The sequence below is a fragment of the Chiloscyllium plagiosum genome, chromosome 11 (genome assembly GCF_004010195.1).
Source record: "Chiloscyllium plagiosum isolate BGI_BamShark_2017 chromosome 11, ASM401019v2, whole genome shotgun sequence".
NCBI classification, from domain to species: domain Eukaryota; kingdom Metazoa; phylum Chordata; class Chondrichthyes; order Orectolobiformes; family Hemiscylliidae; genus Chiloscyllium; species Chiloscyllium plagiosum.
The window spans coordinates 61933029-61948208 of record NC_057720.1 but is presented as its reverse complement, the minus strand read 5'-3'; the positions used below and the strand labels follow the sequence as shown (position 1 = coordinate 61948208).

Below are 15180 nucleotides of genomic sequence, written 5' to 3'. Positions count from 1 at the left end.
TGTGTCTTATGATTCTGCTCCACAACCACTTGATGAGATGCAGCACTTTGAAAGCTATTACTTCCAAATAAACCTGTCGGACCATAACCTGGTGTTGTGTGACTTTTAACTTTGTCTACAAATATTGAGATTGTACCTGTATATTAAAGTCTAGATCTTTAATATTTATCAGAAAGAGTAGCAGTCATAATAGCAACCGGCAGGGAACTCCACTATAAACCTTACTCCAGATGAGTGACAGCTGCATCACCCAAACACGTTGCATCACATTCATTGGGAAACTTCCTTCTCTCTTGCAGGACAAGGTGGCTTAGAAGGGTAGACAGTAGCAGTGATCGAAGTTTGTTCAGCAAAGATGCATGACTTTGTGAAATGGAAGAGATGGCAACAACACAAATCTTTTTCACCATGTGAATGGTTTGGATCTGGAACGTGGTGTTTGATAGTAAAGTGGAGACAGATTTAATCATGGTATTGAAAAAGGTGTTGGATTATTACTTGAAAATGAAAATCAAACATGATGCAAGGCTATCGGGAAAATCAATTGAGGCATTAGGGGAATTGCACTTGTGGAGTACCAGCATGGACGCGACGGGCCGAATGGCCTGGCACTGCGTTGTAACCAGTATTTGATTCTCATTCAACACCACTGATGTGCAACAGCCAAGTTTTGCAACCATTTACGTTCCAGTTTTTCGAGTGAAACGTGAACCCCAGAACCTTTGAATTCAGAAATGAGACAATCTCTAAGCCTGAATATCTTTCTCATTTTACGATTGGAAGTGGAGCAAGACCAGTACTATACTAACACAACTGTTTCAAACAGAAAATGTACATGATTCTTCTAGCCGAACGTTCTGCCTTGCTCACTTTTAAGGGCTGATGGTAGCACATTTTGCTTTTAATTCCCAATACAGTAAACGAGTCCTCAGAAGAATCCCTTCCACACAGTACGTAATGCCTTAGCGAGGTGAGGAATATTGAGTTGATGGCGTATTTCCGCCGGAGGGTGAAACTGGTTGCACTGGCCGTCAAGCCGGAAGTGTGTGTTTGTGTGTAGGGAGTGAAGGAGAAGAAGGCGGGGGGGGAGAGGACGGTTTTGGCGGTGACACAGATGAGGCCGCCGTCGCCGAGCAGTGAGCGGAGCGCGAGCGGCAGACGGTGGCCTGGGAAGCAGCGCGCGATCAGGCGCGCTCTCTGAGGGAGGTAGCGACGGCCCAACAGAAACAAGTCAGGCCCGTGGCCCCGGCCTCACGCCCTCACTCCCCTTCAAGGTTTTCCCTCCTCGTCCTCTATCCAAGCGCCGAGCTATGAGTTTAACCTCCTCCTCGCCGACGCCATCCGGATCGTTCAGCACTCGGGAGATTACATGGCGGCTGTTGCTGGGCTTTAGCGAGGAAGAATGAACCCGCTCTGCGCGCAGTATTTACGGTGAGAGCCTGAGCACTGGGCCTGCTGTTTAATGGCGGCCTGGAGCGTTGCGAGGTGTATGTATGGGGCACGGTTGGTAGTTACCTTCCCGAGGTCAGTAGCAGGCCCTGCGCCTGGGTCTCGGTTTCCGCAGTACGTGGACGTAGCGTCTCGGAGCCGCTTGGTTGCTTAGTGTCCCTGTCTCCTCTTCTTCCCCCATTGCTGCCAAATAATGAGCTGTGCTTTATCCGGTAGTAGGGCAGGACATGCGCTCAGCACCTTGCCAGATATTGTACCTTCTGTGACCCCCATCCGTAGTTTGGCGTTGCGGTTTGGCCGTTGTTTTTGGGGACACGCGTTTCGTTACTTCAAGCTTTCTGCACACGGACACGGATCAAATAGCACCAACCTCATGTACACACCTTGCAAACACGCAGGTTTCAATACCAAGTACCTTCTGGAAGTATTACTATATGCTGTACTACAGGAAACTCGAATCTAATATTTGAAGAGTGTTCTAATGTTCTTCACAGGGGTGATTTAAAAATGCCATTTTTTCACTGGTCGGTCTGACAGTTCCGAATTAGCATCACCCACCATGGGAATCATGCACATTTTGTGATAATAGATTTTTAAGTTTCACTTTCAGAAGGAATTTTTGCAGGAAATCAGTCAATGCTTTGATAAATAGGGGGTGGAGCAGTGTGTACTACTTCACGAGCTGCTATGATGGCGGCGACATTATCAAATTTCCCTAAATTTTGTGCTGTTAGGAATAGACAAGGGCTAAAGTGTCATTGGAGGCTTCAGATAAGGTTGCTGAGATTCAAAATGCGTTGTATGGAACTGGGGAATGCGTACAAATGTAAACCTTCGTTACAATTAACAGCGTAACTATGCTTCAGTAATTTATGTATGTTATTATGCACCTCACTTTCAGAATTAGTTTTCTGCCTGCAAGACTTAGTTTACTGACTAAAACAGTGTGCTGGATCCAGTTACATTTGTCTGAGTGTATACTTATCAATTTAAAAACTGCAGTGCAATTTCCAATGTGCAAAAATATTTTCTTTCAATAGGAGGGTAGCAACATTTCATTTTTAGGATTTAAGTAATGCTCACTAGAAAGAGTGCATATATTGTAACTGAAATGAAGAAACTGTACATACTGTAGTGAGTTGGATTTTGGAGCTTCAAACACTGAAAATATGTTGTTTGTACACATACAGTGGCTGCAGCATAAATGTTATGTGGATATAGATTACAATTACTATGTAAGCATGAAGCACTAGGCAGAATGAAACCAAGTGTTATACAGCTTAGACAGATTGTCATACTACTTGACTCACTGACAAGCATCTTGTAGAAGAAAGTGAGGTCTGCAGGTGTTGGAGATCAGAGTCAAGAGTGTGTTGCTGGAAAAGCACAGCAGGTCAGACAGCATCAGAGGAGCAGGATGAAGGGCTCTGGCCCGAAACATTGATTCTCCTGCTTCTCGGATGCTGCCTGACCTGTGTTTTTCCAGCAACAAACATCTTGTAGAAGCCTAGACACACTCTGTGGAAAGTACAATAAATAAAGCTTTTAATTCCTTGTTTAAAAATTGTTGCTGAAGCTCTTGCTTAGGAGTTCTGTGACCTTGATCCTGAAGGCCTCTAGTATCTATATATATATATTTTAAATGACTGCAGTTGGTGAATTCTTGGGCTTCGTCATTTTACTTTGATTGGAATTCATTTGCATTATATTGTATTTATTTATTTGCATTTTATTGTATTTATTTAACTGATGCAGGTTAGGGATGTAACAATAATTGAGAAAAATAACATCCCCTTGTAATGTGGATCTAATATCATTTGCATATACAGCATTTTCCTCAACTCCAGAATGGTTAACACTCAGGTAAAATATGGTTTAAGTTGTCAATGTTTTATTCTACAATAAGATGAAATATAAAGAACAATGGGAAGGTTTAGAATCCATTGGTTCAGTTGATGTAACTTCTGTGCTTTGTGACAAAATAAAGATGTGATGTTACCACACGTATGTTGATCTTCTGACTTAAACGCAACAAACCTGTCCAGCAGCATGTGGCAAGCAACTGTCATTGAAGCCCTGTCTCTGTGTTTCTCTGCCTGCTAGACTAGTATCTTGTTGAAAAGCCTGATTCACTACTTTGTGTATGTTTTGTATTAACATCTGCTTTGAGAAAACGCTTGACCCTCTCATCAACAGCAGTCAAAGTTTTCTGACAATAAGGAGAAGTGTATTTCCAACTATCCAGGCAAACTAACAAATTCCTCATTGCGTAGCTTTACAATGAAACAATTTCTGATTAACATATTGACCACATTTCTTTTGACACTTTAAGCAAAAACAACCTTGAATGGGATCACTTTTTAAAATCCAGTTTGAGAAGTAACCTTCTTTCCAGCACCATTTTCTAGGGGAAATGCAGGCCCCATCTAGGGAATCATGCTTAAAATTCCAAGATTTAAAAAAAATGTATAGAATGACTACACTTGAATCTTAGTGAAATCTTTGTTAATGTCTTAATTGATTAACTTCTAAAATGCAATTAAATTAAGCAAGTTGATTTATAATTGGTTTTAATCTGTTGATGATTGGACAATTCTAGGCTTAGTTCCTAAATTGAGAGTTATGAGGGAAGATTAGTTGAATTTGTTTGCCCTGTCTTGATTAAAGGGTTAATACAGTGTGGTTCAATTTTGAGAATAAGTGTGATTAGTGTAGACTTGATGGAACATTTAACCTGGCTATGATCAAGTACATAGAGCTAAATTAACTATTTTTGAACAAGACCAAAGATTAGAATAATTTTGTGTGGTGGGACAGGTGCAATTTGGTCCTAACAGAAAATGTTAATCCTGTACTAATTCCATGTTAAAATGAACTGAATAAACATCTGAGTGCAATTGTAGGTCCTTGTGTGAATTTTCCAGGTTAAGGATAAATGAAACATCTTATTGAACATGGTATTTTTGTCACAGAAGAGGAGGAAATAACATCAGTGGGAACCATACCATCAAATATAAATAGCAGGGAAGAAACTGTCTAGGAGTCTTTCTTGACTGCAGTTAGAATTAGTGTATTTTTCTAGAGTTTCTCTTGGAGAGCAGGGGTCTGCCCATAAGATGTTGTGGACTAAGTAAGGATTTAGCTTGATGGGTTCAATAGCTGCTTTCATCCTGTGCTTTGTCATGTTTGTATGATTGCATTGATGAGAGCCAAAAAAGTATCAGATTGTGATCAATGTTTTATAGTGCTTATACTAATGATGGTTGTAACAGAAAAAAAAATCTTTGGTAGGAACCAGAAAATATCCCCAGGAAATTACCAGTATGTTTCAAAACCAATGTGAAATTTTGGGTTCCCCCCCAGGAACTTAGAAAAACACAAACTTAATAAAAGGCACTTGTGTTTCAAACAAAATGTTTTATCAAAAATCAGTCATAGTAATTGTTATGGTATGTTTCTTAACGTTTCAATAGTGTGAAGAATTAAGGTTTTCTCCAATTGTTCCATTTTACTACATTGTTCTTCTATAAGTCACTGTTTAAAATCTAATTTGGTTACTTCACCCAGCATCCATCTTTTGATTGATATTCATTTTCCTCAAGCTCTGAAAGATTTTCCTGTGTTGAGGGGTGACCTTATAGAAGTTTATAAAATGGATAGAGTGAATAGCCAAGATCTTTTTTTCCTAGGTTAGGGGAGTACGAACCCAGAGGTTTGGGTTTAAGGTGAGGGGGTAAAGATTTAAAAAGAACCTGAGGGTTAACTTTTTCATGCAGAATGTGGTACACGTATGTAACGAGCTGCCTAAATAAGTGGTGGAGATGGGTATAATTACAGCATTTAAAAGGCATGTGATTGGTGTATAAATAGAAGGGGTTTAGAGGGCTATAGGCCAAATGCTGGCAAATGGGATTAGATCAAATTGGGATGTCTGGTCAGCATGGACGAGTTGGACCGAGGCGTTTCCATGCTGTATGACTGTTAAAGTTTTATTGAAAAAAAACTTCTCATACTAGTCAGTTTCTTTAGAGCGAGAATTACTTATAGTCGACAATAGGGAAAAAAAAATTGGTCTAACCTGACCATCCTAGCATTTGTGCTCCATTGAGTCTTCATCCCCTCCTTCCTCATTTATCCCCTTCCATGTCTCATTTTCATCTTACTTCCCCTACTATTCACCTCAGTTGCTTCCTTTGGTAGTGAATGTCACATTCTTACCACAGTAAAGGAGTTTGGTTTGAATTCCCTAATGACTTTCTTGGCAACTATCTTACATTGGCGGTCTTTAATATTGCTGCTTCACACAAAGTGAAACACACGATGTCCACTCATCAAAACCTTTCACAATTTTAAACATTACTTTAAGCTGTAAAACTTTGCATTTTTTAAGTGTAATGAACCAGTCTGTTTATCCTTTGCTAATACGTATAAACTTTCAGTTCTGATGTGTTTTTTTTAATAATGTGAAGAGCCACTGGAATTGCGTGCACTTTGCCATGTGTAACCCAATCAATGCTTGGTACAAATTTAGTCTAACATTTCTACCTCTCGTGTGCAAGTTTAGTTTATGGTAGCTGCCTTATTAAATTAGCATCATCATTTCTGAGCTTAGTAATGATTTCGTCCAATTTTGTTGTGAAAGGCATCATAAGTAAACCTGATTATGTTTTATGCTTTCCATCTTAGTCCCAAGATATTGTGAGAATTGTAAAATGTATGGGTCTGCGATGCTATCTGAGATGCTGTAAGAATAGCATAAGTTGGATTGAAAGACAAAGCATGTCAATGTATGAAAATTTATTTTTCATGGAATCCTATAGCAATGAAGGAGGCTATTCAGACCATTCTGTGTATGCCTATTCTTTGAAGAAATATCCAATAGACCACTTTCCCATTCCTGTGTGTGTTTTTCCTTCAAGTTTTTATCCTGTTTTCTTATGGAAGTTACTGGTGAATCTGCTTCCACCATTTTCAGATGGTGCATTCTAGGTTACCACAAGTGGATTTTTCCAAAAACGATTTGTCTTTTGACAGTTCAGCTTAAATCTGTTCCTCTGATTATTGATCTTTCTGCAGTTGGAAGCAGTTTCTTCTTATTTGCTCCATTAGAATCCCAAATCATACAACTTTCTCTGCTGTAAGGAGAACAACCTTAATTTCTCACATAATTGAAGTTCCTCATCTCTGATACCATTTTAGCAATTTTGCTCTCCATCATGTCAAAGGGCCTGATATACTTATTAAACATGCATTACACTGATCTATCTGATGCCCACTCTGTTTATAAAGGCTAAGCCTAATGTCCCCACTTATAGACTATAAACTTCTTGAAAAAGTGGTGAGCTTGCCCGTTTATAAATGGTTTTCTCAACTGGTTCCACTACCTCACTTCATTTGCCCCTCTTCACTCTACCAAATGTTACCACTTACACTTCTACATTAAATTTTTATTTATATGTCTGCTTCTTTGACCAAGTGCAAGCATCATTTTGAAGTCTGAATTTCACTGCCAGTGCAATGCCAGGTGTGTTGTTCATACCTCTTAACAGCTGACAGACTATATAAAACAGCAAGTCCCTTTGACAATTAGAGTACTAAAAGTATTCAACCAGTCCATGCTTACAGAACAATGTCTCTGATTCCATGATTAGTCATCAATTGCTGAACCATCCGAAGTGTGCTAAAAGTTACATTAACAACTAGTTTAAGATTATTATTTGTCCTTGCAATGTAGTTTACTTCCACGTGCTGAAAGCTTATATATATTCATAGACAGGGACTTGACCTTGGCAGGAGAAGGAAACTGGTCCGGGCTTTGCATGTTTTTTGAATTAACTAAAAGCACGGAAGGGCATTAGTTCCATGGTATACTCTTGATGGCTATTTCTCAACTGATCTGTGTTCCCTCCCTGCCTAAGGTGTGGTGCACAGAAGTGCTGTCAGTACTGTAGTTAATGTCTAAGCAGGCCATTTTATGACTGAAGCATTACCATTTAAATTAATTTCTGTAGCAGTTCATGGTATTTTCATGGTCAATATACCTGGACCATCAAATTTCTTTGGACATCCACTTTTTCTAGCTTTTTGCCATTTGAAAACTACTGTTCTGTATTTAAGTTCATAGTGGATGACTTCACAAATGCCTGCATTGTTGATTCATATTGCATACGATACTACCATCAGCAAAACTGGATGTGTAGTTTTATATTTCAATATCTAAATTGTTCACAAATTTGAATATTTGAGATCCCATCTTTGTGGTACACCAGCAGTAACAGCCTTCTAATTGGAGTACCTGCCGATTATTCTTGGTCTGTTTCTTACTGCTCAGCCAATATCATCACTAGATCAATAATTTGCTTTTAGTATCATGAACTTTATTTGTAGTGAACAGTGTCTCATGAGGGACTTTCAGGATCAATTGCCTTTTAGAAGTTCATATAAGTAACTTGAATCGACGTTGTTCTGTCCAATATGTTAAGCCACCTTTTCAAAAATTTCAAACCGATCCTTCAGGTGTGACCTACCCATTATAGATCCATTCCAGAGCACACTCAGCAGCTGAACATTTTCAAGGTGCTCAGTAATCCTACCCTTAATTATTGATCCTAGCAATTTCCCAACAACAGATGTTAGGTTGGCTGGTCTATAATTCCCTTGTTCATTCCTCCCCACACTCCTTTCTAAGTAGTGGAGCAACATGCAAAGTTTTCCAACTGAAAGAAATGGTTCCCAAATATAGCAAGCATTGGGACATGGGGTTCTCACTTACTACTTGTAAAACTACAATAGAAATTATTTGGTCCTGGGGAATTACCATACTTTCACATGAATATTTCATCCATTGCTGTTATTTTGAATATGTTTTGGTGCGTTTTTACCTCTGAATGATTACTTAATGGTAAGGTCCTAGGGAGTGTTGCTGAACAAAGAGACCTTGGAGTGCAGGTTCATAGCTCCTTGAAAGTGGAGTCACAGGTAGATAGGATAGTGAAGAAGACATTTGGAATGCTTTCTTTTATTGGTCAGAGTATTGAGTGTAGGAGTTGGGATGTCATGTTGCAGCTGTACAGGACATTGGTTAGGCCGCTGTTGGAATATTGCGTGCTATTCTGGTCTCCTTCCTATCGGAAGGATGTTGAGAAACTTGAAAGGGTTCAGAAAAGATTTACAAGAATGTTGCCAGGATTGGAGGATCTGAGCTACAGGGAGAGGCTGAACAGGCTGGGACTATTTTCCCAGGAGTGTCGGAGGCTGAGGGTGATCTTATCGTGGTTGACAGAATTATGAGGGACATGGATAGGGTAAATAGGCAAAGTGTTTTCCCTAGGGTCAGGGAGACCAGAACTAGAGGGCATAAGTATAGGGTGAGAGGGGAAATATATAAAAGAGACCTAATGGGCAACTTTTTCACACAGAGGGTGGTATGTGTATGGAATGAACTGCCAGAGAAAGTGGTGGAGGCTGGTACAATTGCAACATTTGAATGGGTATATGAATAGGAAGGATATGGGCCAGGTGCTGGTAGGTAGGACAAGATTGGGTTGGGATATCTGATCGGCATGGATGGGTTGGGCCGAAGGGTCTGTTTCCATGCTGTACATCTCTATGACTCTATGGTTCCTTTGGGATGATTTGCATTTCTCCTCATTTCTACTGCTAATACTGATGTAAGGTAATTATTCAGCATGTCTGCCATTTCCTAATTTTCATTGGAGCTATTACTGTTATCAGTTCAAGTAACCCATATTTCTCCTGGCCACCCTTTGAAATTTTCTCTTCATATCTCCAAATTGTCTATTTTGTAGTCCTTCACTGCTTTTTGTGATCTTTTTCCTTATTTGCCAAGATGTACACTTTGTATTTTTATTTATTTGTAATTTTAGGTGCTTTTGCTTTTAGTTTCATGTTGTCTCTTGCATCTTTAATCTTTTATGGGTGTCTTTACTGGCATGTAGTCCTCTTGTTCCTTGAAGGTATAAAATGGTTCTCTATGACAGTAAGTTCTTTTCTGAGCATCTTTCATTGATCTTGTATCCTTTTGCCATAAACAGATTTGCTTATTTTTCTGTGAATAGTTTGTTTCCCATATTTAGCTTTGCTTAAATGTAGAGTCTTATCACTTTTATATCTAGCTTTTGAACACCAAATTAGAATCTGTGATATTTCTAGTTGTTATTGCAGTTAAGAGTTTGTTTAATCTCTCCTCTTTGCTTCATCCATGGACTCCTGGAATCATTTTGGTCAATATATGCTACACCCCTTCCAATGCCAGTATATCTGTCTCAAGATGTGGAATTACTTGCACTACTCTAGATATTGTCCAATCAGAGATTTCTATCACTAAGTCATGACTCCTACCTCCTAGAATTATAATCTTATTAATTTCAAGGGCAGTATTTTACTAAACCTTTTAATTATTTTCTGGACTTGTTGGCAATTTAATGATCTGTGTATGTGGGCCTGCAAGGCTTATACGCTTAATGGTAAGGTCGTGGGGCGTGTTGCTGAACAAAGAGACCTTGGAGTGCAGGTTCATAGTTCCTTGAAAGTGCAGTCTAAGATGGATAGAATAGTAAAGAAGGCACTTCATATGCTTTCTTTTATTGGTCAGAGCATTGAGTATAGGAGTTGGGAGGTCATGTTGTGGCTGTACAGGGCGTTAGTTGGGTCACTTTTGGAATACTGCATGCAATTCTCATCTCCTTCCTATCGGAAAGATGTTGTGAAACTTGAAAAGGTTCAAAAAAGATTTACAAGGATGTTGCCAGGGTTGGAGGATTTGAACAATAGAAAGAGGCTGAGACTGTTTTCCATGGAGCATTGGAGGCTTATGGGGTGACCTTATAGACATTTATAAAATCATGAGGGGCATGGATTGGGGAAATAAGGTCTTTTTCTGGGGTGGGGGAGTGCAGAACTAGAGAACATAGGTTTAGGGTGAGAGGGAAAAGATTTAAGAGACCCAAGGAGCAACTTTTTCACGGAGGGTGGTGCATGTATGGAATGGGCTGCCAGAGGAAGTGTTGGAAGTTGATATAATTACAACATTTAAAGGGCATCTGAATGGATATATGAATAGGAAGGGTTTAGAGGGATTTGGGCCAAGTGCTGGCAAATGGGACTAGATTAATTTAGGATATGTGTATGGTGTGGATGAGTTGGAATGAAGGGAGTGTTTCCATGCTGTACATCTGATTCTATGATCACTGTTGTTCTCCATTTCGAAAATGCAGTACCCTGTTTTCTCAGTTTAACCAAAGATTTTTTGAGGTCATAGAAAGAATCTTGATTTAACAGCTCATCCCTGAGACTGTACCTCTGCTGGTACAGATTCTCTCATTACTGAACTGAAGTGTCAACCAAGGCTTGTACTCAAATGTTCACCCAAAATGAATGATTTTGAACTAAGACATGACTGATACATGAGTTACCCTTATGTGAAAAAATACCTGTTTCACTGCAATAATTGGACAATGCAGTAGTTTGTTTGAGATGTTTCCTTCTCAAACTAAACACTCTCCATCCTTCAGCTTCAGACTAAAATAAAAATATTTAATATGTGAAGTATTTGTTTATTGTTGAATATATTAATAGATTTAGATTGTAGAATCCCTACCGTGCGGAAATAGGCTATTGAGTCCGCACCGACACTCTGAAGAGCATCTCATCTGGTCCCAACCCAGTCCCTATATCCTGCATTTCCCATGCCTAATCCATCCAGCCTGATCATCCCTGGACACTATGGGCAATTTAGCATGGTCAAACCACCTAACATGTATATCTTTAGGAAGAAAACTGGAGAACCTGGAGGAAACCCATGCAGGCACAGGTAGGATGAATATGTGGGGTTTGCACAGACACCTGGGGTTGGAATCAAACCCAGGTCCCCGATGCTGTGAGGCAGCAGTACTAACCACTGAGCTACCATGAATAGTTGTTACCATATTGTGACTCTAATGTGGTTCAGTAAATTGTGAAATCTCAATATTTAAGCAAATGCATAGAGAGTTTTAGTTTATTCTTCCTAGAGCACAGCTAAGAAGTAAAGAAGATTGGAATTTCTTGGGTTGCATTCAGAGTTATTCTGCTTGCAAATTTGATTTAAAACTTTGATCAAAGATTAAAATAATTTATCGATAACTACCTTGGTGCTTGATGGCTCTAACATTAATCAGGTGAACACTGGTGCTTTTTGGGGAGAAAAGCTTTCTGTATGATTTGTACCAGAAGATTGTCACACCCCTTACGATAGGGTATTTGAGGTCAGTAGTCATGGGCAGGGGAATGTGGCTTTATTAAAGGCTGATAAGGGGACCCAGAGGGCAAAAGTGTAGGAACCTGAACCTTTGTAACTGTCTGACATGTTTCAAGTTCTTTCAGTTGTTTGTGCAAGGGTGTAGGCTGTAGACTAGATAAGTTAACTGACTATGACAGTGATATGGGAAGTGATTCAAGTGAGGGGAGCAAAAAGGAGCAAAAAGGTTGGGACCAGATGAGATGCTCTTCAGAGTGTCGGTGCGGACTCAATAGCCTATTTCCGCACGGTAGGGATTCTACAATCTAAATCTATTAATATATTCCTTTTTGGTAGGCGATAGTATAATGGGAGGTACTGACACTTCGGTACATCAAAGAGCGAGAGTTCAGAAGGCTGAATTGTCTGTCTGATGCTGGAGTACAAAATGCTTTTTCAGGGCTAAAGAGGAAATTGCATTGGGAGAGGGAGATCCAGTTGTTATAGTCCATGGAAGTACAAATTACTTAAGCAGTACAAGGAAGGAGGTCCGCATATTTTAGTGTGAGGAGCAGCTCAATAAGCAAGGTGTTGAAAGGATTAGAGGTAGGAGTGGAGTAATCAGATTAGCCATGATCTTATTTAATGATGGAGGTGCTCGAGAGACCAGTTGCTACTCTTAATTTGTCTGAATATAAGTTGAGCAGTGTTCCGTTTTTTTTTTGTTGCAGGTATGCATAGCAACGACTGCTGCACTTGGAAGTCAGTGCGTTAATATGCGCCAGAGATAATTTCAAGATTATGGCAAACTCACATATACCTCGGTAGAGGGCAGCGAAAGTTAGAAAAATGTTTGTGCGGCTCAAAGACTGGTGCAGTAGAAGTGAATTCTACTTTGTGGGGCACTGGCACCACTGGCGTTTGTATTGTTGGGATAGTTTCAATCCGAACTGTATTGAGACCAGTGTTCCAGTAATTCACATAGCCAGGGAAGTAAACAAGTGTTTTAAACTAAACAATAGGACCCAGGGATCACATTTGGACAGTTTTCTTAGATTAAAGAATAGAGGCAAAGCAAATAGAAATGTATCCCAAAGGGAAATTATAACAGACTGTGCTATGGATAGTATATCCATTTGCTAAGAGTAAATCAATAGATAAGAATAGAGATTCTAAAATAATAAAGAACTAAACGCTCTGCATCCAAATGCACACAGCATTTAAAACAGAACAGATGAACTTGCATTTATAATGATATAACAACCATTACAGAGACACAACCACAAATTGTCACCTGGATATTGAAGAAATGTATACTTAGAGGTTGGAGAACTCGAAACATATGGAGAGGTGACTCTGCTGGTTAATATTAGTAGCAGAATAGAGAAGATTGCAGTAATTTTAGAGAACCAGCATGTAGAAATGGTTTAGGTAGTAATGAAAAATGGTAAATGTGATAAATTACTTGTGCAAGATTACTTGTGCCGGATCAATAAATCAGGGTGGAAGGAATAAATAATGGAGCTTGTCAGAAAGGTACAGCAATAATCATGTGAAATTTTAAGCTGAACAGAGCAAGAAAAATCAGGTGGTGGAACTTGGCTAGATGAGGAATTCATAGAATACTTTCAGAGTTTCTGAAAACAACCCATTCTGGAGGTAGGCAGAGAGCAGAATTTGTGGGTCCTTGCATTGTGCAACAAGAAAGATTTAACGAATAACCATTGTTAAAGCTCCCCTGGGTCGCCGTGATCGTGATATGATGGAATTTTATATTTGAGGGAGAGGATAACATTTTGAACTTCAATAAGAGCAATTGAGGGCTTAAAAGCAAAGCTAGGTAAAGAAGTAAGCGGGTAGTACAGGAGTCTTCTGTGGCTATTCCCATTTCAAGCAAGTATGGTGTTTTGGAAAATATAGGGGATGATGGACTTGCATGGGAATGCAGCACGAACAGCCAAGTTTCTGGTATCCAGATTGGCTCTAATGTAATGAGGGGTGCATAGTGTTCCAAGCGGTTGATTGTGTTATGGGACACTCTAGTCAGGGGCATAGACAGACGTTTCTGCGGTCAGCAGTGAAAAATCAGAATCATGTGTTGCTCCCTGGTGCCAGGATCAAGGGTGTCTCAGAGAGGGTTCAGAATGGTCTCAAAGGGGACAGGGCCGAGCAGAAGGTCATTGTACACATTGGTACCAACGACGTAGGAAGGGAAAAGGATGAGATTCTGAAGGGAAAATGTAGAAAGTTAGGCAGGAATTTAAAAAGGAGGTCCTCCAGGGTAGTAATATGATTACTCCATGTGCTACAAGCTAATGAGGGTAGCAATAGGAGGATAGACCAGATGAATGTGTGGCTGAAGAGCTGGTGTATGGGAGAAGAATTCATATTGTTGGATTATTGGAATCTCTTCTGTGGTAGAAGTGACTTGTACAAGAAGGGTGGATTGCACTTGAATTCTAAGGGGACGAATATACTGGCAGGGAGATTTGCGAGAGCTGCTGGGGAGGATTTAAGCTAATAAGGGTGGGGTGGGACCCAGGTAGATAATGAAGAAAGAGATTAATCTGAGACTGGAACAGTTGAGAAAAGAAGCGAGTCAGACAGTCAGGGCAGGCAGGAACAAAGCAGAGACAAAGTAGGACTGATGAATTAAACTGTGTTTATTTCAATGCAAGAGGCCTAACAGGGAAGGCAGATGAACACAGGGCATAGTTGGGAATATGGGACTGGGATATCATAGCAATTACAGAAACATAGCTCAGAGATGAACAGGACTGGCAGCTTAATGTTCCAGGATACAAATGCAACAGGAATCACCGATGGAAGGCAAGAGAGGAGGGTGAGTGGTGTCTTTGATAAGGGATAGCATTATAGCTGTACTGAGGGAGGATATTCCTGGAAATACATCCAATGAAGTTATTTGGATGGAACTGAGAAATAAGAAAGGGATGGTCACCTTATTGGGATTGTATTACAGACCCCTAATAGTCAGTTGCAATTGTACCAGTCTCTACCACTTCCTCTGGCAGCTCATTCCATACACTTATCACCTTCTGTGTGAAAAAGTTGCCCCATAGCTCTCTTTTATATCTTTTCCTTCTCGCTCTCGTTCTGGACTCCCCGACACCAGGGAAAAGACTTTGCCTATTTACCTTATCCATGTCCCTCATAATTTTGTAAACCTTTATAAGGTCATCCCTCAGCCTCCGACACTCCTGGGAAAATAGCCCCAGCCTGTTCAGCGTCTCCCTATAGCTCAAATCCTCCAATCCTGGCAACATCCTTGTAAATCTTTTCTGAACCCTTTCAAGTTTCACAACAACTTTCCGATAGGAGGGAGACCAGAATTGCACGCAATATTCCAACAGTGGCCTAACCAATATCCTGTACAGCCGCAACATGACCTCCCAACTTCTGTATTCAATACTCTGACCAATAAAGGAAAGCATACCAAACGCCGCCTTCACTATCCTATCTACCTGCGACTCCAC

The 15180-nt window shown here is 40.0% G+C and overlaps 1 protein-coding gene across 2 annotated transcripts in view; it reads left to right on the top strand.

Annotated features, from left to right (window-relative positions):
- Nucleotides 1-1022: 1022 nt before the first annotated feature.
- smg7 (SMG7 nonsense mediated mRNA decay factor) overlaps nt 1023-15180 on the top strand; it is a 146224-nt gene continuing 132066 nt past the window's right edge. Inside the window, exon 1 of one of the 2 annotated variants that reach the window (XM_043699524.1) lies at nt 1023-1431. In XM_043699524.1, coding sequence (XP_043555459.1) covers nt 1403-1431 — 29 coding nt within the window. In that variant the 5' untranslated portion in view covers nt 1023-1402. The remainder of the gene's footprint in view (nt 1432-15180) is intronic. The other variant, XM_043699526.1, reaches the window with a different exon arrangement.